This window comes from Actinia tenebrosa, unplaced genomic scaffold, assembly GCF_029948245.1.
Source record: "Actinia tenebrosa isolate PJP-AT-01 unplaced genomic scaffold, QUT_ActTen_1.0 PGA_scaffold16__25_contigs__length_10494907, whole genome shotgun sequence".
Taxonomy (NCBI): Eukaryota; Metazoa; Cnidaria; class Anthozoa; order Actiniaria; family Actiniidae; genus Actinia; species Actinia tenebrosa.
Window position 1 is genome coordinate 3,384,947 of NW_028292576.1, and position 24,044 is coordinate 3,408,990.

At 38.0% G+C, this 24,044-nt stretch overlaps 4 protein-coding genes across 4 annotated transcripts; 2 read left to right on the plus strand and 2 right to left on the minus strand.

Annotated features, from left to right (window-relative positions):
• Positions 1-3,711, plus strand: LOC116301036 (protein AMN1 homolog). The gene is made up of 5 exons (XM_031710036.2): positions 1-209; positions 449-593; positions 855-1,069; positions 1,381-1,437; positions 2,418-3,711. Exons 1-5 carry the CDS (start codon positions 33-35, stop codon positions 2,604-2,606), a joined length of 783 nt encoding a protein of 260 aa, XP_031565896.2. The 5' UTR covers positions 1-32; the 3' UTR covers positions 2,607-3,711.
• Positions 3,712-5,081: 1,370 nt separating this feature from the next.
• On the minus strand, positions 5,082-7,479 carry LOC116301035 (cystinosin homolog). The gene is made up of 2 exons (XM_031710035.2): positions 6,540-7,479; positions 5,082-6,046 (listed from the first exon to the last, which is right to left on the minus strand). The coding sequence occupies exons 1-2, from the start codon at positions 7,044-7,046 to the stop codon at positions 5,723-5,725; spliced, it is 831 nt and encodes a 276-aa protein (XP_031565895.2). The 5' UTR covers positions 7,047-7,479; the 3' UTR covers positions 5,082-5,722.
• A 328-nt stretch (positions 7,480-7,807) lies between these two features.
• LOC116301033 (uncharacterized) lies at positions 7,808-11,275 on the plus strand. Its single transcript, XM_031710033.2, has 4 exons — positions 7,808-7,924; positions 8,721-8,846; positions 9,371-9,488; positions 10,300-11,275. The coding sequence occupies exons 1-4, from the start codon at positions 7,808-7,810 to the stop codon at positions 11,136-11,138; spliced, it is 1,200 nt and encodes a 399-aa protein (XP_031565893.2). The 3' UTR covers positions 11,139-11,275.
• Positions 11,276-12,421: 1,146 nt separating this feature from the next.
• Positions 12,422-22,309, minus strand: LOC116301032 (uncharacterized). The gene is made up of 2 exons (XM_089030959.1): positions 20,533-22,309; positions 12,422-13,220 (listed from the first exon to the last, which is right to left on the minus strand). The coding sequence occupies exons 1-2, from the start codon at positions 21,575-21,577 to the stop codon at positions 13,183-13,185; spliced, it is 1,083 nt and encodes a 360-aa protein (XP_088887085.1). The 5' UTR covers positions 21,578-22,309; the 3' UTR covers positions 12,422-13,182.
• Between the last annotated feature and the right edge of the window lie 1,735 nt (positions 22,310-24,044).

Genomic DNA, 24,044 nt, shown 5'->3' on the forward strand with positions numbered 1-24,044 from the left:
GTGAGGCTTTTTATTGTGGTTACCAAAACAAAATGGCGGCACTGGCTGTAGTTTATGTCAGCAGTTTACAGAGTTCTTGTATTCGTTCAGTCGCAGATCACGTCCAAGAACACCAGGAATCATTGCATTTATTACCTAATGAAGTCAAGGATAAGCTAGTAAAGCTGTTTTCTAAAAGAGGACTATTAAATGATGAAATACTCCCAAAGGTAAATGAAATTTTAAAATATTTTTTTAAGATCTGAATCTTCAAGTTCAAAAGACTATAACGAAAAGAAAATACTATACAAAATAATCATGATATATTTATGACAATCTCTAGATCTGGTGAATACTCTGAAACTGTAAAGTATAAAGAGAACAATAAATTTCTCTTATAAGCTTAATATTTAATTTATTTTGGCTTTAACGTTGTTTTCTTTCTTTCTTTCTTTTTTTCCCCCCTGAGGTTGTCACTTCCCACATAAGAGAGCTTGATTTGAGTGAATCCTCGCCTACAGATGTTGGGTTATCTACATTATCACAGTGTAAAGGACTCAAGAAACTCGATCTGAATGCGATTAAAGATAGAAGAGAGAATATTTCTTCTGAAGGTATAAACCCTAATTCAGCTGTGAATAGTCACTTTAACATTTCCCTGTGCCATCTTGAAAGGTAGCCCTGCGTTTTCCTCCAAGCAAGACGAACGGTGAGCTTGCAATGATAGAGACTTTTGTTTAACACCTTGGACAATTATTCATGACTTTCTTAATGCAAGCTCCCCATTTGTCTCGCTTTGATGCAAATGCATGGATAACCTTACTAGTTATTTTATTTATCTTCAAATCGTTAAATTTCATTACTTTTTCCCCCAGGTATTATCAATGTTGTTACATGTTGCACCAAGCTCCAAACAGTATATCTTCGTCGCTGTGTCAATATAACTGACATAGCCATCAAAGAATTAGCACACAACTGCCCTTACATACAACATCTCAATATAGCTGCTTGTAATATCACAGATGAGTCTTTGAAGGCATTAGCTAATAATTGCAGATATCTTCAGAGTTTGAATGTGTGCAGAACCAAGGTAAATTTTGGAGACTATGACAGTATGAATATACTATATATAATGTGATATACCAGTATACTGTGAAATCCTGGGAATGATTAATACTGGAAGGATATTTACAGTACGTTTAACCGACTGAGGGGCTATGATCTGATGGTTTTGATGTTGATGTCTTATCTAATGGATAAATAAATGCTACTTTGAACTTTTTGTTTACATTTTATTTGCTATGGGATGACCCATGTTGATGGTAGTGATGATAATGATGAAGGTCCATAGTACTTAGCGATGATGGTGATGGTTAATGATGAATATATATGTGTTTACAGATCACTGATGATGGAGTAATGAGCTTGGCAAATGGTTGTTGTGCAGCTTCCCTAAAGGTATATCATTGCATTATTACTGCCATTTTCATAAACATGCGAATTGGGTAGCTAAAGCTGCATGCTTTTTTCTTTTCGCTGCTGCAAGTAAAAAATATGAAAGTTACAGACTAATTAGTATTAATTGATGGAAGAGTAAAACCAAATTTCGGCGTGCAGCTTGCAGTACTGTGTTTGCATGTGTAAGTGACAGTCACCAATAATTGTTATGTGTTTCTCTCGTCTTTACATATATCCTAATCCACCAATCACTTCTCAAGGATGTCCACATTATCCATACTGTAGCTTGCATGTTATGGGAATCAAGGGTGGGATAATAGCTTATTGACCTCTCACGCCTCTCACCCCAGGGAGTTCTAGTTCAATTCCTGGACTTGGCATCACATAAGAGTAGAGTTTGTTGGATTTTTCCCTTCATTTAAGGTTTTTTTCATTTACAAAACCTTACAGCTAAATTCCAATCCAATCTTTGAATTAGTCACACTCTTACTTTGATTATCCCAGAGATTGGTCCAGGGTTTGATCTGCGTTGGCCCTGAATTACATCAGCCCAGAGGCTTGTATGGTTTAGGGTATATAATGGGCCCTTCTCAAAATTATCTAGGATGGTAAGCTAGCATGAAAATACAAAAGAAATCACACTTTTTCTTGATGGAATTTGTAGCATTTCTTTTGTATTTCTATGTTATGTTCGCATTCAAGTAATTTTTAAGATGTGTTATTATCTATTCTAAATATTGCAAGGTTTACATATTAGAGTGCAAACAATTAATCTGTGAAACACTAATTACTAAATAGTACAAAATAGTGCTTATTAAGCAATAGAAAACAATGGAATTTGCATGAAATTGTGCTATTTAGTAATACTAAAATTTCAGTTATATTGTTTGCACTCTAACTCCTATAAAAACCTTAATTTTGTAGTTGCTATTTCATTCAACGAGTAACATTTAGAGAATTAACACTACTCCTTCCTGTAGGAACTTCATGTTGCACATTGCACAGAAATATCCGACGACTCATTAGAAGCTATACTTATGCTGTGCCCCAAGATATGCATATTAATATTCCATGGTTGTCCACTGGTTACTGAGAGATTGAGGTATGCGATGGATGAGGTCATAGAAAGAGGTGGCAAGATGAGACAAGTTTCATGGACAGTTTACTGATTTTTCTAAAGACAGAGCCAGCCTGTACTGCTCGGAACGAGTTCAACATTGGATTAAAAAACAATAGATTGGTCATCCAAACAATAGCACTAAACCTAACCTTACAAAAGCGGTACTGTACTTAAAGAGCAATGAAAATCCAGCTTTCGAGTGGTACTGGATTACTCTAAAGACGACTGCAGATTTGCACTTAGAGGTGATATAACCCAACCCTCTTACAAAAATCGTGGGCACCTAGAAATATTTCCAGAATGTTTAATAGCCAATCAGAAGCATTATTGTTATCTTGTGGTTAGAAATTCAAGTCTTATTGGCCAAAGAAGAATAGAACATTCCTGGAATATTTCTAGGTGCCCACGGTTTTTTGATTCACACTGTAAAAGCAAAAAGTTCAGTCAAAATGAAAATCAGAAATGAAAAAAGCACCCCGGCAAATGTAAAAAGGTGAGGTTTGGACTAATAATATGTGGCATGGGAAAAATAATGTTATCATTAAAATAAAGACCAAAACGAATATAAAAGTCTATATTTATGAAATTAACTCCTTAATAGGCCCTTTGCAGCTCAGCAATCAAATGCAGACTAATTCACTGAGAGCAATAAATGAACATCTCAATTACCATGGGTGAAATACACTGTCTTTTACAAGTAGCTTAAAAGAATCACCAATTTAAAATAAAATAATTTTTTTTGCTCACCAGTACAGACACGTGAACTGTAAAGGACCTATTTAAGGGGGCAGGGTCATGTGACATGTACATGTTAGTGTAAGATCCAGTGTCTGTAAATGTTGTCAGACAGAAAGCACTATTATTATGTTAGAGTGATTTTCTTCAGACCGTTATATACTAACTCTAGAAACCGTTTCAGAGTTTGAGGAAAATCACTCTACAACAGCCAAAAAATAGTATTAACTAACTAGGATTCTGCAGTGTTATTTTAGTGCTTTAACTTGAAGTACTTTTCTGGGTTTATCGTACGTGTGCACTATTAAAGGTATTTTATTAGTTATAAATTAAAGTTAAATTATAAAAGGTGTATATTTTGTACATAATTTGTTTTTAAAAGAATATGAACAGTCATACAATGATTATGTATTGATAAAATATTTAAGAGTATTTTAAATAAAAAAAACCATCATAAAATTCCTCATACATGTACTTTGGTTTTAAGTTATCGTATTTTCAAATACTTATAATATTTGTATACTATAATTATAAAAGTTGTACAAATTTCAGGGGCAGGATCCAGGATTTTGTTCAGGGTGGGGTGCTGCACACAATGCTAACCCAGGGAGGAGTGCACCCCTTAGAATCAAAGGCAAAAAAAAATTGGTTATCTTCGAAGTAGGAGCACAAAGTGTTACCAGGGAGGGGTGCGCACCCCCTGCACCCCTCCCCTGGATCCGCCCCTGAATTTTATAATTATAGTATACAGTCTGTAAATTATGAAATAATTTCCAATGTATGAATATAGAGAGCATGCAGTAAAACCATGAAATAAAAACTATACAAGTTGACTGACAAATAGTACTATTTTGTGACTACAATATTTCATGCTATCACTAAACCAGAACATTCATTAAGCAAAAGAAACAAATGGTCTCTTGTGTATTTGTCTTCGTGGAATGAATGTTCTGGTTGAGGGATAGCTACTATAAGTCAATAAATAGCTATATTTGTCAGTATCAACTTTGTTTTTATTTCATGGTTTTACTGCATGCACTCTAGTGATGACTAGTCTATAATATACTCAATTGCTGTACCATGAACCAACATGACCAAAACGTTTCATTCTTTTGGGAATAATTGAAAACAAATATGAGAATTAATATACTTTCCCATCCCTTAGAGAAACCAGTCTCTTACCATTATATTTTCAGAAATCAATAAAAATAAATAGGCGTCCCTGGCTCCGGGCGTCATTCCCTTGAGAATCATGAGGAGCTTTATACCAGTTAGGATTTTGCTGTCCCACTGACTTGGGCCTCAATGAGTCCCAAGTTAACAATAAGAAATGTTACATGAAACCCTGAGTGTGGTTTGGCTGGAACGTAACTTTTAACTAAGGGCGTTATAAGTAGCGACACCTTATGTCACTAGCTGTCAACTTGATGTTTTTTTTGAGCTAAATAAATCAAAATACTGCAGCTACACGCATAAAGCCTTTGGCCGCCTATGATAGAGAGACAATCTGAATTCTACAATGCTTTATCTAATTTATCTCTGAAATTCTCTGAAATTATGAATGAAATTTACTCTGAAATTTGCTGGTGTGAAAACTTGGAATGCTATTGAAAAGGATTTAAAGCAAGCTCCCAGCATATCGTCATTCAAAAATACATTGAAAAAATCCTTGTTAAAGAATTATGAAACATAATTTTCCATGTTATGTCCTTGATTTTTCTCTCATGTAGATATCATTCTATCCATTTCCAGTATGAATATACGTCGTCACATACAAATATATAAACAATTTAAGTATTAATGTACATTATTATAAATATAAGTTTAATATAATTATGCTTATTCTTCCATTCTTCCTTACTTTTTCCTTTACACATAGATTAGTACTAATATACATATCATACATATATATGCTTATTTTTCCTTATTCTTGCTTTGCTATCTACTTGCCTAGTTATATTGTACATAAGTTGGAAGCTTGCTGTCCTGTATAGCCCTTATAGGTTATTATAGCGAGCTTGCATCTAATATTCAAGGTAATAGTTGAATGTAATTTAAAATTTGTAAAAGTGATGCAAATAAAACATTGTCATTGTCATTGTCATTATTAGAGGGCCTGTAGTCTATGTTTCAAACTATGTGAATACCCAACTTTGAACTACCGGTATTATTTTAGATTCAGATTGATAACTTGCATTTATAATTTAATATCTTAAACAACGAAAAGCATACTCAATTGCGCTAAGATTACAGTATAGATTGATAAATTTTCCAATTTATCAGAACTGCAAGCGAACTTCTACAGTGTGTAGAGTAATTGTGAAACCACAACTTAGTTAACTGTAATGCGAGTAGGAAGACGTCATAGATATCACGCAGGGAAATCCTAAGCTACATAAAGCTCCTCATGATCGTAGTAAAAAAATTAAGTTATCCTATACTTTCAGTGTCACTATTAACTAGACTTTTAATAGATTCATCTTGCTGAGTTTGTTGTTTAACCCAGCTAATTGGCTTTGAAGGATATACTATGTAATGTTGAAAGATAAATATTGTATCAGTAATAAGAGACTGAACAGACAAACATAGTTTTGGAATATTGCCTGTGAGTTGAGCATTGTCTCCATCAATAACACAGTAGATAAGCATTTGGACAACACTAAGGATGCCACCACTAAAGTCCATCCAAATAGCAGCAATGCTCCAGCCTTCTGTGGATTTCCTTTTAAAATGAAGGTAAATTTGTGGAACCACCTGAAATAGCAAGAACAGTTTTTCGTCTCATTTATTTTACATTTCAAGGCCCAAAATATCCCCCTTCCCAAAAAGACCTCATTACAAAGGTCAGAATATAAAATATATAATGTATACTCATACTCAAATATTAATTACCAATGTCTATTATAGGCAGAAAGGTGTTGGATGGTCTGTGAGTAAAGCGTTGTTATTATACGACACACTCAATTTCTCGTGTATCACGACCATTAAGTTTTCGAGTGCAATTACTGAGCAATAATACACAGTCTGTGAACTGGTTGCACTTGCATTATAGTATCATTTTCTACCACTACCAGAATCCCTTTGAACAATGAGCTTGCAATGACCTTGGACAATTATTCACATGCATGTATCTATCATTGCAAACTCCCCCTTCATCTCGCTTCTATGCAAAGGCACGGCTACATGTACCTTTCAATGGCGCAGGGAACTGTGAGGGGTACTATTCAAGAGAAGCATGTTACCTTACCTTGGAAAACGAAGAAATAGACTTAATATAGCCACAATACGTGAGAACCAAAGCCCACATTTTCAAAGAGTTGTGAGAAAAGGACGCTACCATAGTCAATACAAATATTCCAGTTAAAGCAAAGCCACAGACACAGGCAATCCACTTCTTTAGCTTTTGTGTTCCACGCTCGTAAATACATACTTGACCAAGTTGAAAGAAGCATATTGCGAGTCCATGAGTTGCGAAAACGACATCGGTTAGTTTGACCGGATCATCTCGTGATTTAGAGTGGTTTTCCTTGCGAAAATATCTCTGCATATCAGAGTTAGTATACGTGACTAAAGTGTAGATAGAATATGACAGAAAACCAACTATGTTGATAGCCAGATAATCGAATGAAAAACCAACGACGCTTTTTCTTTTCCAGTTCAAATAAACTTGCGGGTAGAAAGATATAGTCCAAACAACAAAGTAAGTCCATCCCGTTGCTTGAGCCGCTAATTTTAGAGGTAATTTTTCAACCATTTTATCAAAAACGTGCAGCGGAAATCATATGAAGTCATTCATATGAAGCAGGCGTTCCATACACACCTTCTTTTTAAAATATCGGTTTTCATTCGTCATTCGTTCGGATTTCAAGAAGTTCACGAATAGATATCGACTTTGCAGACGTCCTCTGTCTAAAGTGACCGACTATTTTAGCGAAAAGGAATTAGAGAACTTCTTAGGAAGCTATTTCACTCAGAATTTAAAACGCTGATTCAAAATAAAGATGTTATTAAAAATATCGGTTTTCATTCGTCATTCGTTCGGCTTTTAAGAAGTTTACGAATAGACATCGATTTTCACAGACGTCCTCTGTATAAATCTAAAGTGACCGACTATTTTAGCGAAAAGGAATTAGAGAACTTCTAATGAAGCTATTTCATATAGAATTTAAAACGCTGTCAAAATAAACAAAGAAAAATTTGGCAGACGAAACAATCTTTTACATTCTGTACTGTGTGGGCTCCCTGTGTTGCTTCCAGTCTCTCTCTGTATTTCAAGCATTACTCATTCAACCATCTTTTGTGAAGATCTGTGAAGCGTTGATTTAAATTATTTCATTGAATTTCCACCCAATATCAGATCGTTTATGGTCAACTAGTACGTTTGGTAATTCATTATTGATGTGTCGTGATGTAATGCCTCATTTGAATACGTTTTCAGGTTCCAATGTAAAAATTTTTAGTAGAGACCAGAATAATAACATCTCTTTTTATTGTAAAATTTGTTAATAGTAAAGCATGTCAAAGGGAGAAAAAGTAGATCCAGATTGGTGTGGTTATGAATGTAAGTCAGGAGAGATTCTGTTCTACTATGACAAGACAACAGGAGAACACAAATGGACAGGTGGTGATCATGTAAGTTAAATAAAGTACTGAACATTACTCATGGTTGCTAGGCGATGAGAGGGCAAAGGGGTGCTTTAGAGCATAGGTGAGTCAAGCATTCCCATACCTTAGGGATAGCAAGTCCATTCATACAAATGGTGTAATGGTGATACTCTACCCCTTAACAAAAATAAATAAAAAATGAAATAACATCCAATAATGCAATAGGATGTTTATAGACCCCTTGCAGCACTTTGGAATGCAGCTCAATTTGGGGGACAAAACAATAGGTTAGTCTAGCCTAGTTCCTTTGTGTTTCACTAAAATTTTCAAGATAAAAGTGAATCTGCCCAAGAAAATCCAAGTTAAAGTTTATGCAAATGAACATGATTCTGTATCAGAATTATAGGAAGAGATGACTAGCTAAAAACTAGTGTGAGCTGCATCGGCGTTTCTAATGAAACAGTAATGATAAAAGGGTAAATTTTACATGGTGAAAAGATGAAAAAACTTACTGACTTTTCGGACGCTAGTCCTTCGTCGGAGTAAAAGAGGAGACTACCATTTTTGTATCAGAATTATAATCTTCACTGTCATGATTTCTATTGTATTTTCCTAAGTTTGTTAAGTATAAATACATATTCATTATATATTTGTAGACTGGTTGATGGTGATATCGATGATTACATGGTTAATGATGGTGTATAGAAGTGGACAAACCAGCCTATTATTAGTATTTTCCCATATCGCATTACTAATGCTCAACTACAGTAGATACATCATCAATTGCAAATCATTTTGTAACAAAAATATTGTTGCTCAACAGATTTCCATGTTGACAAAACCAGATGAAATAGATCCAGATTGGTTTGGATATGAATGTAAGTCAGGACAGATTCTTTTCTATTACAACAAGAAAACAGGAGAACACAGATGGACAGGTGTTAATAATGTAAGCCTAGATACATTTTTAATTTTGTCTTCTAAATCTAACATTGAAATTTAGTTTATAAGTCGGCTATTATAAATGCGCAGTCTTATCACATGCTTAGCTGACTAATAAGTTAATAAGCTTTTAATAAGCTTTTTACAGCCTCATCCAATTTTGGAAAGTCCTTGGAATTTTTCTCATCTAATTATTTCTTAATTGGAATGCATGGAGTCCTATTACATATATAAACCTCTTTGCATAATTATTATGCAAGGCTGAGTCCAATTTGGCAGTCAGAGGAATTTTTCGAGTCTAATCATTTCTTGAAATCCCATTACCTATTAATTATATAGCTGCCTAATTAATCCCATATCAACAAGACCTGTCCAATTAAGAAAATAATTGGACAGTTACCTATATGTGATTAATGAGAAGCTGTATAATTATTTATAAACTTAATTGTGGCATGTGATAGTTGACATGATGGAAAGCCATTTTGATGGTTACGGACCCAGTACAGTTTCATATTTTGTTTCACTCTTTAGGAATACAACAATGATTGTAAGATGTCATTGTCCCAAGAGATCCAGTATTTACAGACTGATGTCTGTGACTGTGCTAATGGACAGACTACACAAAGCACAGAGAAACATGATAAACAAGGTGTGTCATCCTTTTTGAAATCTAGTCATTTGTTTTGCTTCGTAAAAATCACTTCCTCTCAATTCTCATCCATGGGCTGCAAGCATTCACCAAAAGAGAGTTAAAAGCAAGGCAGCCATTGTGGTGCCATTAACAATGGATGCTAATAAGAAATGGCACCAATGCTCCCCCTAGAGGCTGCGATGATGTAACATGCAATCGAAAAATTCATCTATAGAGCGTTTTCACTCACGTGAGAAGGCAGGCATAAACAATAGAAACTTTCTGCTCAGTATTTGCAATAAAAATAGAGTTCAATTCCTGGAGGATAGAAAATGTATTATTTTGGTACCCCACAATGGCCGCTGTGACGTCACGTGAAAACGCTCTATACGTTGATCCTATCATCCAGATTCTGTGTAAGATGTAAAATGCATGACCCCTTCTCGACCTGAATTTTTTTTACGTGGCCCCCTATATAAACAGGATAAATTACCCTTAGAAAATGAATGGTATCTTGTAGCCGTGTTTATTATAGTGCGGAGGGACAAGGGCAGATCCAGTCAAAATTTTTTTTGGGGGGGGCTAATTGAGTTTAGGGGGGGCTAATTGAGTTTCTTTTGTCAACACAACGAAAAACAATATAAAAAAGCATCGTTTTTTTCTGCTGAAGGGAGGGCTACAGCCCCCCTTTGCCCCCCCTGGATCTGCCCTTGATGGAGAGTACCAGTCCCCTACCCTACAGGTGTGACTTTCTTCCTTTATCAGAGAAACTGTAATGTTAATTAGCACACCTCTTACCTGTTCTCGTTATCAATCATGCAATTTTTAGAAAACAAAAATTCATCGAAAGATAGTTGTAACTTGGATGACAAAGATGAGGAGTCCCTACCCAGCACACAACGGTTGTCACAAGAGCATGTTGCTGACATATCAGGAGGACAAGCATACACGTATACACACTGCAAGGAATTGGAAAAGCAAGATTATTTCGTAAAACATGACCTCATTCATACAGGTGTCAAACCACACAAGTGCACATACTGTAACAAGACATTTACAGAACAGGGAATTCTGAAGAGACATGAACGCACCCATACAGGTGTCAAACCCTACCAGTGTAAATACTGTGACAAGGCCTTTGCGCAAAAAGATTATCTTAAGAAACATGAACGTATCCATACAGGTGTCAAGCCGTATGAGTGTACATACTGTGACAAGGCATTCAGACAACGAGATGATTTTAAGAGGCATGAACGCATTCATACAGGAGTCAAACCATACAAGTGTACATACTGTGACACAACATTTACACGACATGATCATTTAAAACAACATATACGAATCCATACAGGAGTCCAACCATACGAATGTACATACTGTGACAAGGCATTTACACAACAGGGAGTTCTAAATAGACATGAACGCACCCATACAGGTGTCAAACTGTACGAGTGTACATACTGTAACAAGGCATTTACACTCAAAGGTAGTCGGAAGAAACACGAACGCACCCATACAGCTGTCAAACCATACAAGTGTGCATACTGCAACAAGGCATTTACACGATATGCTCATTTAAAGAGACATGAACGCATCCATACAAGTACAAGCGTACATACTCAAACCGAAGAAGTCGGTACATACTGTAAAAAGACATTTCTAGATTAAGGTAGTCGACAAGAAACATGAACATACCCATACACAAATTCGAAATACGGCGACCAGTTTTATGTGTTATAATGTTTAGTTACCTTTTTTCAGGAAATAAAACGATACACCGTTAGTAAAGCTATTAAAACTGTAAACTGTTGTCTTACTATTTAAAGTGCCCCTCACCTCTAATGTATTGATTCTACATGAAGTGAATGGTCGAATTCTCGACTTTCACATCCCCATAATCCTTTGCGTCTTTGGGGGGTAACCAGAGGGTAAAAACCCACTTATTTTGCTGAAGGCTGAATAGACAATGTTGAAAATACCTTGTTTGGTATCCAAAGATAAAATGAAGAAGTAAAAAAAACAGAAAAAGATAGAAGCTTGAAGAAGTTTAAGGTTAATTTTAAACATTTTTTCGTAAGTCAATACATTTTCTGTAAGACCAAAACTCTTCATGATCTGTACACGCAAAAATAACTTGGAATAAACTGATAATCAGTATCGTACAGATAAAAGCAGGAATAGTATAAATTCAATTAAGAAACCTTTCAATTTGGGACAGTTTTTTTATTGGTTACCCCCCAAAAACGCAAGGCATTATGGGGATGTGAAAGTTGAGAATGGTTAAACATTTAAATATGAACATGCGTAATAGCTACGAGCCTTAGATGAAACGACTGAAGAAGTGTGATGTCATAGGAGGCATTAAATATACCAACATTTTCTGAGGCATATAAACAAACATCTTGTATAGAACATCATTTCCTTATGATTTAAGTCGTGCATCTTGGAGACATCGTATCAAGGTTTATACCAATTTGTTAATAAGTGTGGTCATAGGAGGCATTGTTAAATATACCGAAATTTTCCGGGGCAGTAAAATTAAACAAAAGAAGGCGAGAAATTCGGGATTAAATCGCATGCGCAGTGGAATCGATTCTTAAACTATGAAAAGGCTTATTGTAATGCCTTACTTTACTGCTGCCAGGCTGGTTACCTTATCACGCAAATCTCAGCATATCACACCCATTTTAGTACAGCTGCATTGGTTGCCGATTGAGCAGAGTATCGAATTTAAAATTTTTCTTTTTACGTATAACGTTATCCATGGTATTGCGCCAAAGTATCTCTGCGATTTACTTGAGCCTTATGCTCCTCAACGCTGTTTGAGATCTGGTTACTCAGGGTTTCAAATTATAATCTAAAGTCTTATGAATACCGCGCTTTTTCTATTTCTGCTCCAATGCTTTGGAATGCCTTGCCACTGCAAATTAAATGTAGTACATCTTTAAATATTTTCAAGAGTTATCTCAAAACATATTTATTTCGCAAAGCTTTTCATTGATCATTCGTTAAATCTTATTGACTTTTAGATTACATAGTTTTTTGATTTTGATATTACATATATTGTTATTATTAATTATTATTATTAATTATTATTTGTTTGTAAAGCGCTTTTGGACATTTTAGGAAAGGGCGCTATATAATTTTTTTTTTTCTTTTTCCGGTCCGGTATCCTAAAAAGTCGTGCGTTCTGATTGGCTGTTTGAGCGGGCGGTATTTTGTCAGTATCTGCCCGCGCTCGCGGTCCGGTATCCTTTGCCGCTCAACAACAAAACAAAACGATTACAAAAAAAAATAAAAAAAAATACGGGAAATAATAAATAAGTTATTTACCGTCCTATAGTCGGTGCGGATAGGGGAAAACTGTGCCCTCGGTCCGTATATTGAAGACCTCTGGCACACTTTTTCTCTATCCGGACCTCCTGGCCGGTAAATAGGATATCTTTAATTTAGGAATCAATACGTACGTAGTTAAACAGTCTGATAGACTGGCGACAATAGACCCCTTGCACTGAGTCCCGAGAGAAATTGTTATGGAGGACAAAACAATGGTTTTTTTTTTTTTTTTTTTTTTTTTGCATAAGAAAAGACGGCCTATTGTTTTGTCCCTCAGAGCATTTCCACTAGGAAATCGATGCAAGGGGTCTATGACCAAACGTTATTTTTATGCTGAATTAAATTGACTAGCGGATCGCGCTTAAAAGATTATGTGTTAAAAAAGAAAAGGGTATCGTCTATTTCGTTTTAGAGCTATAAGAGTTTGAACAAGTTCTTATGCGAAATTGTAATCAATTCAGAAACGAACAACACAATTTTCCTTTTAGATTGGAACATGATAAAAGACTTATCTGCCCATATGAGATCTCGCTGTCAAAGTTTTTTGAAATAGGTGTATATGTTTTTTTCCGGAAGGTCGCAATGGGGAAACTATGCCCGATTATTTCTGACAACATCGATGTGGCATTCCATTCGAGTTCGCGCGAAATCTTCTATCGTAGTTTATGTACTGTTTAATAAATGAGCAGGAGTGTTTTATCGGGTATAAAACACGATCTGCGAGTTTATTAAACGGCTTAAAAAACTCATGATGTATGTTATCATGAGTGATGGAGATTGATGTGACTCCAATCTGCAAAAAGTCCGACAACGATAAGGAATTTAACCAAACGAACTTTGTCTGCACGTTTTTCCTGTATCATACAGGTATGAATAAATATGATACATTTTAATATTGGCAAACAAAATGCAACATGCATATGATGGATTTTTTAAGCCATGCATTTTGGTCAACGCAAGTCAAGTGCGTATCTACACTCAATGGAAGAGCCGCATGAAGACGCTGAACTATTCGCTTAGGATCATATTGACAGAGATCTGAAGCAGCTTGATTTGTAATTCTTAAGAAAAAAATAATCTTTACGACCAGAAATGTTGGTTCCAAATGAATAGACTAAGTAAAACTGTTATGAAACGAAATACAAACGCATCATTCAGTACAACAGAGTAATGATGAAACTACGCTTCCAAAGTTGGCCTCATAAAGTAAAAATGGATACGACGTCAGCTATAAAAAGAGTTATGGCATAAGGTATTCATTGCTCGGCTGGTGAGGAAACTTCCTAATAATTTTGAATGAATGTTTATAGCTATAAATATTGTATACAGAGGCCGTTGAATGACGGACAACAACTTCAGTGAAGAAGCAGACGCTTTCAAAGATGATGAACTCGTATTTGCGGCACAAGCTTGGCAAGATTATATAAGACGAAATACAAAAACACAGCGTTCGTTGACGATTCTTGAAGGTTTTAGACCTGAGAAAGAAAAGCCTGAGAGCACGAACAAGAATTACAAGGGTTTAATAAAAAAAATGTTTTCTTGAAGATAGTAAATATGGCGACGATAAAGAAGTAGATTCTTGTAGAGATAGAAGAATCGCGAGAGAAAAAGATTCCAGTTCAGAAGAGGAAGTATTTCTTTCTAGGGATAATTCTGAGCAAATTTATCTGGATTTGAAGAAGAAATCTAAGAAAGATCTTCGAGTATCGTTCAAAAAGCGTGTTCACTTAATTTCACCAGACATCGGAATAGCTCCTACAACGCAATATAGTGAATATGGTGACGATAAAGAAGTAGCTTCTTGTAAAGATAGAAGAATCGCGAGAGAAAAAGATTCCAGTTCAGAAGAGGAAGTATTTCTTTCTAGGGATAATTCTGAGCAAATTTATCTGGATTTGAAGAAAAAATCTAAGAAAGATCTTCGAGTATCATTCAAAAAGCATGTTCACTTAATTTCACCAGACATCGGAATAGCTCCTACAACGCAAAGATAAAAGTCTGGGGAAGGTGAAACATTTCGTTCAAAATCAAGTTTGCCATTCTTAGAAAACAATACCGATTGTTCTAAAACAGTTTGCCTGTTTAAAAGGAAAGGAATCAGTGGAACTGCATCAGCAAAAGATAAAAGTTCAAATTTCAATACTTATGTTGATGGTGCGAGTATGTCTAGAAGTAGCAGCATTAATCTGAAAGGTTTGCAAAGAGTTCTGCCTGAAGTTAGTTTGGCCCAGTGCAATGATTTTGATTCGGCAGTTATCGAGATTGTACGAGAATATAACGATCCTTGCCGAGGCGTGCACGGAGAGAGTATCGATTTGTACTTCTGAATGATGTTATGTGTTATGTAGTCTGTACGAGAATTTATCGATCTTTTACCGACGCACTGATTCTTTGATTCGGATGTTATCAAAATTGTACGAGAATATGACGATCCAGTGCCGAGGTGTGCACGGAAAGAGTATCGATTTGTACTTCTGAATGATGTTATGTAGTCTGTACGAGAATTTATCGATCTTTTATCGACGCACTGATTCTTTAATTCGGATGTTATCAAAATTGTACGAGAATATGACGATCCTTGCCGAGGTGTGCACGGAAAGAGTATCGATTTGTACTTCTGAATGATGTTATGTAGTCTGTACGAGAATTTATCGATCTTTTATCGACGCACTGATTCTTTGATTCGGATGTTATCAAAATTGTACGAGAATATAACGATGCTTGCCGTAGTATGCAGGGTAACTTGAACGAGATTTTATCGATACTTAAACGACGCGCATACGGAGAGGAGAGCCAACGATCCTTGCTGAGATGTACACGAAGTCACAGCGGAGAAAGTATCACTGCATGAATTTGGATTTTTCAATGTTATGTAGTCTGTACGAGAATTTATTGAACTTAAACAATCATTGGACCATAAGTATACAAATTAAAAATATATCGCTTACTGGGCAAAGCTTAACAACGACTATGAGTTATATTTTATCACTAATATATTTGCTTGATATAATCATGATTACGACGAACAAAATTTGCAATCTGTTCGCGTTAGTTTTCCTTTGATAAATGTTATTTCAAAGTCAGACTACATCATGAGCTTTGAGCTGTGCGCGCATCATGCCTCACTAGTTCTTTGATTGTTCTTTGTTTCCTTAATTATATAAAACTGCATCATAATCAACTGAATAAAAAAGCGTGGAAAAGTTGACAATATATTTTAAACTTATAGATTATATTGAAACTCCCCCAGCAGCAGGTAGGGGGAACCGCGGTCACCCCCCGGAATTACATGGGTATTACCCGCACTCACGTACGTGCGTCGGCCGCGGGTATTACCCGTAAGGTCGCTATGTGTCTGTGTAATTCGATTCGAAAAAGCTCTCTGCGGGTTTTACTGGTGCCCCGCAGTTTTAAGTTAAGATATTTGTGTCGCAAACGAAGGTTATAAGAGTATATTTTTTCCCCTTTTTTCGGCAACCATTTTCGGCTACCTTTTCTACCCCCACACGGGCTTTCCTGGCCTTTCCTTTCATTTTGCACGATAGAGTATTCTTTTTGTGTCCTCTGCGCTGGGAACAAGCCCCAGAAATGTCCGTCCCCATTTCCAAGGGATGCGAACCACCGCTCTTGGTAGCAAGGGAGCATCGAACCAGTGCTCCCTACTAGATATATGGAAGAAGAGAGAATTTTGAATTGCTATAGAGAGTTTTTCGAATGGATATCCTACGACTACTATGTTCGCAACTACAGAAAAGTATACTCGTTGCCGCTACCTACGCCGCGGTAGTTGTTCCAAAGTGGCTACGTAGCCTGGTATGCGAACTCCCTGCAAAGTCTTTTGTGCTCTGTAGAGACCTTCCAAGATCTCCAAAAGTATTTGCGTTGTTCTTTGTTTTCCTAGCATGTATGCGACTATGCCCGTAGCTATGTAGAGATACATCTATATACCTATGGATCCACGGAATACCCCTATGGATCCATAGCTATCTAGCTACGAGATACTCTATGTCCGTAGATATATATGGCAACACCCAAAATACTATCCGAGGAAGAAATCGCAGGATTGTTGGAAGATCGAAAGAACGGTATGGGGCTGCAGAAGGTAGCCAAGAAGTACGGCATAGGAATACCAAAGATACGCAGGATAGAGCGAGAGAACGGCGTGGAGGTAGCAATTCCCGAAAAGCCACCAACTACAGACCTACAGAAACATTTCCTAGAGGTGCAGGATTCCTTTGCTATAGTCCTCGACGACTTGCAAAAAGCCAGGGAAGAACTACAGAACGCAAAGGAGGAACTACTAGCCAGGATGGACAAAGAAGAGTAAGACTCGTTCGAAGAAATAGGGGAAAAGGACCTAGAAGAAATAGAGAACGAAGTAGAGGAAGTATCCACGAAAATAGACTGGCAAATAGCTAGCAATGTTCTATTTGCAGTCGTAGGCATAGCTGCCGTCGTTTGGGCGCGAAGCAGGCCACCCAAAGTAGTCTACTATGCGCGCCCAGAAACGCCCAAACCGAAGTCTAGGATTCCGGAGATGGAGTAGAAATGGTGTCGATCTGGTAGACACCCTTTACGGGCCTAGGATTCCGGAGTAGAGACGTGCACCAGCCTGTCTTTCTTCTTTGCCTTTGTAGTCTTTTCTCTACCAATTTTGCAGTACAAAGGCGTCTGCTGCGTGCAGTCTATGTTTTGCTCGTTCAGAAAGTGCCCCCAGACCGGCGTAGTGGTATATTCTACCGTGCAGCCCTCCAAAACGCACTCGGGGCATTTCTCCGAGAGAAATAGAATTGTTCTTTCTTTTTTTCTGTAGGTGGTTTTGGCGTACTTCCAGCACTGGTACTCTCCTTCCTGAATGTGCAGCGCCTGCACGCATTCTTTGTTGGGTGGCGCCGGCACTTCTATGCCAGCTATGCGCCCCGTTGTTGCGTGGCAGTACCACGCCAGGAAAATCTCTTTCGTTTCTTCGCAGCAAATACACAAACATCTGTCCAAGTTCTCCGCAAGCGCCAACCACATATTTTTGGGGGGTTGTACTACGAATATGTCTGCTAGTGGCTCTATGGTCTCCGCAATAGCATCCGTGTTTCCTTTGGAGAAATCCCTGCCATAGATGGATATTTCCACTCTGCTGCATCCTCTTCTTTGCACGTCTGGGTGCAGGAATGTTCTACGCAGGTGGTCGTTCGGACAATCCACGTACTCTGCCAACTTTGCTCCTACTGGGTTTTGCACTTCTCCGGCTTCGAAGTTGGATACTATTTTGTTGTATATTTTTGTACGTTTCCCGTCTTCCATCCAAGTGCAAACATGCCCGCCTACTTGGTGTGTATTGTCCAAAATAGTACCTTTGCGTCCGCCCAGTTCTCCTTGCATTTCGTAGCCCAGCTGTAGCAATCTGCGTACCAAAGCTTTTCTATCCAAAGTACCAGAGAAATCCTGTGTGTAGTCCACGGAATAGATACCATATCCGTGTGCATCCAGTAGAGTAGCAAACTTGGGTATCTTTTGCTCTACGGTTTCTATGGACAATTCCGAGGTGTCTACTTTGGCTACGAAAACCGCTGCAGGTTCTCCGTGCAAACTATACCATTTGCCTACCATATTGGAAACGCTATCTACTATTTTTCCTTTTCTGCAGCTGCGTACTATTTGCACGTGTAGGAAAGTACCAAATGCTTCTTGCGCCGCAGTGAATATCTTGGAAACCAACGTCTTTGCGTTTCTGCATATGCATCCATACATGTCGTTCTCTGCGACAAATCCATAGACAAACACATCGTCTACAAACGGTGGTAGCCCGGATAGCGGTTGCAGGCTGGTAGTACCTTCGTTTCCGCGCAAATAGTCGCAGCTGGATATGTCGGGCAGTCGATTCCCGTCGTATGCATTGTCCAGCAGCAAATGTGCTAGCACCCTATTCTTCGCACGTATGCCCATCTCTTGCAAGGTTGCCGAAATACTCTTTTGCTCTTCCATGTATATATAGAGGGCAGAAGGTTTTTGGCTACTAGCAAGGGGAACAACTCGTTCCTCTCTATCCACGTCGGCGTTTCTCCATGCAAAGGTAGCGGTGTCTTGCCGCTCCCTTGCTACCAAGAGCGGTGGTTCGCATCCCTTGGAAATGGGGACGGACATTTCTGGGGCTTGTTCCCAGCGCAGAGGACACAAAAAGAATACTCTATCGTGCAAAATGTGTCTACCAGGAAAGCCCGTGTGGGGGTAGAAAAGGTAGCCGAAAATGGTTGCCGAAAAAAGGGGAAAAAATATACTCTTATAAATGTCGTGAAGGCGAAGTCGGCGTCCAAACGATCCAATACCTGGGTTCGCAGCTTGCGTACGGTTTTGTTTCGAATGCTTTTGATGGCGTCCATCTATATCTAGGAAATACTTTAACCTTCGTTTGCGACACAAATATCTTAACTTAAAACTGCGGGGCACCAGTAAAACCCGCAGACAGCTTTTCGAATCGAATTACACAGACACATAGCGACCTTACGGGTAATACCCGCGGCCGACGCACGTACGTGAGGGCGGGTAATACCCATGTAATTCCGGGGGGTGACCGCGGTTCCCCCTACCTGCTGCTCCCCCTTCTCCTCCTTCTTTTCCTTCTCCCCCGTAATATAATGTGCCAAACCTAATACATGAACCATGATGACTTGAGCCCTTCCCTTTCATACCTGAAAATAGATGAACGCGGTAAGGACTCTGCCTGTTGTTGAACCAAAGTCCTTACCAAACAAACTCAGTTGTATTAAATTCGAGTTGAGCGGCGTTTAGAATGGGTCTATTTTTAAAAAAAGGTATAATTGTCCCTGCATTCAGTATTCGTCTAATTGTTTCTCATTCCACAAGCACATTCCCTATTTCAATACAAGTTGCACATTGTTATACACTAAGTTGACTAAGATACGATAATTGAGAGGTTCACTAGCTAATGTCGCGGAACAAAGTCTAAAATCCGAGGCCACAAATAAAATATAGCTATAATTAATTTGTTAGTATAGTGCTGATATACATAGGGGGAAATCCGTCCGATTTCGCGACGGATTTCAATTTCTGCCTTTTGCCTTTTTACCAATTTTTGCATGTTGAGTTTCTTAGTGCTGTTCTTTGTCTATGCACGCGGAGCCAATCCGACGAGTTTTAGCCTTTATTCGGGCCCACCAATACTATTAAAATCATTATAGATATTCTTACGATATACGATTCCACATACATTCCTTTGTAGTAAGAGTAATCATGCAAGAAATAAGAATTGAAATGTGATCATTATGCCTTGCTTTCAGTATTCTTCAACATTTGATTGTGACATCTTTACCCATGAGAAAGAATGGTGCCCAGTACTTTGGTTCGCTGTAGCCGGAAGAGTTCCTAATTTCATTCATCGCTTGATGTAAACTTACACTCGAACTCTTTCCGTCCATTAAGCGAGTATAGAATTTAAACATGAACTCGAATGTTGCATCGTCATCGATGGCCCACAGAGACGCTACCACTGCACGAGCACCTGACGCTAGAAAGGCTCGACACATGCTAACTACTCCTTCAGCTCTGATTTCACCGCGTCCAGTGTGACAACAGCTTAACACAACTAACTGTGCACGTACTTGAGCCTGCTGTACTTCAGCCATGGTCAGCATGTAATCTTCTTCATCTGGGATCTTTGTTGCACTTACCTCAGGAGAAGGTGCAAGTGCTATCGTACCTTTAGTGAGACTGCCGTGTGCAGCGATATGAACGACAGCTACTCCTTCATTTAGTCTCTGGATAACAGCTTGTTTCGTTGCCTTCTCTCCTGTCAAAGGCGTCGCCTTGCATACATTGCCTACTGCGATCACTTCAGCAAACGCATTATCCAAAGGATCGAACTCTGTCTCTTCCCCATCGAACATGACTTTACCAACAAGAGGATTTCCAACGATTACGGCGCCATTCTTGGAATAATAATAATAATTTAAAGGCATTGCACGTCCGTGCAATGCCTTTAAAGTTGCTAATGAAGGAATAAGTCTGATACGTTTGTCTTCTGAAAGATACCGACCAGTATCTGGGTCGCGCAGGGCAGCAAATGGTACTTTGTATAAGGAACCATCAGGAATAATCAAAATTTCGTCTTCCTGTCCAAAGTATTTTATATGGTTAGTGACAGCATGAGTACCATCTTGCTTGAAAGAGTGTATTGCATCGTAGCTTAGTAGTGATTTATGTAACCATTCCAAAGCACTTCCCTTAATGCTTTCTTCGCTTTTCTGAGGTTTTTCATCGTCAGGAGATCGTTTTTTCCCTGGTAAGTGAGACTTTTCGAATTCTTCAGCTAGACTCTTAATCTCTTCAGGATCACGTACAGCCACTTCATACGGCGGCCTGTCCAGGGATCTATTTTCGCAGTTGTCGGGGACATGATCCCAAATTTCGATCTCATTCAAGGCTTTATCAATAAGCATTTCAAAAGTAACTGTATCTGCACATTTACACGTGCATCCAAAGCGCTTCATAGAAAATTGCAATTCTCTGTCATTTTCAATAATGAAAACACAAACCATCGGGTAAAAATCAGTGTAGAAAAAAGTTGAGCATTTGTATTGAGAGAGGAGTGATTCTATATCCTTATACTCCAAGACATCATCGTTTATTTCTCCATTCATTCCATATTTTTGTAGTAAGCCGTTCAATAATCGAGCTCGTCCTCGATCTGACACGACGAGGGCGTCTTTTATTTGCTTAGTATGGAAAAAAACATTGGCCAAAACCTTGTAACACATAACGTAAGCATCAAGAAGTGTGATAGCTTGAAATTTTCGCAACCAAGGGCATCAAACATGGTTTCAAAATATCGTATTGCTTCCCTGAATGAGTTTTCAGCTTCTTTCATCCGCTTGAGTTTTAGATAGGTACGACCTTGTCTAGAATAACTGATAGCTTGTAGGTGTTTGGCATCAACGTGACTTGCAATAGCCAGAGATTCTTGATAACACTGTAAGCTATTTTCGTATTTTTTATCTTGTCGATCACTGCTCTCTTTAAGAAATTCCAAACATGGGTGCCCACAGGAAATAAATCCAGCGAAATCCACCAGCAAAAGGTCGTCATGGGCAAGCAACACTTCGAAAGGTTAGATTGAATAAAAATCTATTACAATAATACGAGCTGGAAGCACGACAATTTCAAACTAGTATTAAATTTTTCCTTTCTGATATTTTGAGAAATTTATTATACAATTCTGATTAGAAAAAAAGAGTTCACCTCGCTTGAATTGATAGCAGTTTTAAAAAGGTAAATCCATCGAAATTGAGCAGCATAAAACGTGATCACTTCAAAGCCATTCATTTTCTTCGGAAAACCTGGGTGTGCCTCAATGATTTTAAAACCATTGATTGTGAATGCTTGATCAAACTCGTGATAAACGAAGGACTTTTCTCGTGACCTCCGTGACGTATATTGCTATTGTTCCCAAACCATGAGGCTCAAATAGACAGCAACATCTTTTTCCGGTCATAACTATCTATATTTGCCATAGAGAAATCATCTCTTCGCATCAATGCATTTAAAACTGTCAGCTAGTCTTTTGAGATGAGTCTTTTACCTACGAAGAACGTTAAACCTTAAAGATTTTGACTTGAAAGTAAATATTACTTTATTTACCTACTAAATTAAAGAGGTATTATCTGAATAACACACTGAATAACACCAATGGTGATCCCAGTAAACTACACCATACAAGAATAACTAATACAGTATGAGGTTTATGCTTTAGCTTTGCTTTATAGTTTATAGCTTTTCCTACGTAATGTTCTTTTTTCTCATCACTGACAGACAAACGACACCGTCTAGTTCCCGCCACGTCTTCTTCAATGTCTAGTGTTTTTTCAGTCTTTCGAACAGCCAGATTTCAGACAAATGAACCTTTTCATTACTAGCTCCACATCCGTGGGCTACTGCTTTACATGTGAAACCATTTGATGTAAGAATATTCACCCAAACACTCCATGACCAGGACTTGTTTTCAATATTTTTTACAATACTTTCCTCTCGTAAGTGAAACAAATCCTCAACAGGACTAATAGTGTCGTTACTTGAAATAGATATGAATCTGTGAATTTCATCTTGAAAAATCAAGGCTTCCAGTACGTCTTTCGGTCCAATTAGCTCATATTTACTACATGAATTTTGTTTCACTAGCTTCACATAATCAATGTTTACCGTTGCTTGGCCTGCCATATTCAAATCCTCTTAACAATCCACTAAGTACTGCTACGATTCAGAAGCGCTCGGCAAGAGAGACGGCGAAGAGTGAACTTGGACAAAGCTCCCTCGCAGACTTTATTCTTCCGTAGATGCTCAAAGGGACTGGAGAGGAGTCTTGGTAGGTACTTCACGTATTTTCAAAATGTGTATCATCAAGTCCCAAAAGAATATTCAACGAGAAGTTATCATCCTTTACCGACGCGCATACGGAGCCGGTTTCCAGTATAATTTTGATGAGGCATTTATCGAGAGGTTAATCAAGACGTACGCTATCTGTTTAAAAAGCGTGACGTTGGAAACAACATAAAAGGGTTTAATTAATGTGAAGTGAAACTCCTTAACAGTAATACAGTAACCTATGGAACTAAGCCATCCGTCACGAAGGTTCCAAGCTTTGGAACAGGGCGATATACCCTCAAACAAGAATGAGTAATGCAGTTCGAGGTTTCTGCCTGCCTTGCTTATGTTTTATAGTTTTCGTGGAGGTTCAACAGGGGCCGCGGAGCAACCTAAAAAGTGGGGGCTAAGATTGAGACTACTATGGAAAAAAGATTAGCTAAGATTGGAAAATATAGGAGACTAGTAGGAAAAAAAGGGAAAACGTGGGGAGCTGCAGCCCTTCCCAGACCCCCGGCCGTGACCGCGGTCCCTGTTCAAAGGGCCTTGAGAGGAGTCTAGGTAGGTACTTTATGAAAGTTACACATTGTGTATCATCACCAGGGATCAGGATATTGCGATCTGTCCATAGATCGTGGCGAAGAGAATGGCAAAATAATATTCGGATAGTAAAGGTATCTTTTTGCAATTTCAGTTGATAATCTATGTAAGAATCTTTCAAAGAAAATTGGACTTTTTCGACACATCAGTCCCTACTTAAATAAACCACAGAAGGAAACATATTACAACACGCTCATCAAACCTGCTATCATGTATTGCTCTACTATATGGTCATCATGTAACAGTACAACTATAAATAGGGTTATG

What these genes read in the sequence shown, in the direction of transcription:
- LOC116301036 (XM_031710036.2), top strand. Translation starts at nt 33, where the DNA reads ATGGCGGCACTGGCTGTAGTTTATGTCAGCAGTTTACAGAGTTCTTGT. An exon ending in ATGATGAAATACTCCCAAAG is followed by an intron (nt 210 to 448) that starts GTAAATGAAATT and finishes TTCCCCCCTGAG; the next exon opens with GTTGTCACTTCCCACATAAG. An exon ending in AGAGAATATTTCTTCTGAAG is followed by an intron (nt 594 to 854) that starts GTATAAACCCTA and finishes TTTTTCCCCCAG; the next exon opens with GTATTATCAATGTTGTTACA.
- LOC116301035 (XM_031710035.2), bottom strand. Translation starts at nt 7,046, where the DNA reads ATGGTTGAAAAATTACCTCTAAAATTAGCGGCTCAAGCAACGGGATGG. An exon ending in CTATTTCTTCGTTTTCCAAG is followed by an intron (nt 6,047 to 6,539) that starts GTAAGGTAACAT and finishes TTGCTATTTCAG; the next exon opens with GTGGTTCCACAAATTTACCT.
- LOC116301033 (XM_031710033.2), top strand. Translation starts at nt 7,808, where the DNA reads ATGTCAAAGGGAGAAAAAGTAGATCCAGATTGGTGTGGTTATGAATGT. An exon ending in AATGGACAGGTGGTGATCAT is followed by an intron (nt 7,925 to 8,720) that starts GTAAGTTAAATA and finishes GTTGCTCAACAG; the next exon opens with ATTTCCATGTTGACAAAACC. An exon ending in AGAGAAACATGATAAACAAG is followed by an intron (nt 9,489 to 10,299) that starts GTGTGTCATCCT and finishes TGCAATTTTTAG; the next exon opens with AAAACAAAAATTCATCGAAA.
- LOC116301032 (XM_089030959.1), bottom strand. Translation starts at nt 21,577, where the DNA reads ATGTGTTACAAGGTTTTGGCCAATGTTTTTTTCCATACTAAGCAAATA. An exon ending in TCATATCGCTGCACACGGCA is followed by an intron (nt 13,221 to 20,532) that starts GTCTCACTAAAG and finishes AAACTCTTATAG; the next exon opens with CTCTAAAACGAAATAGACGA.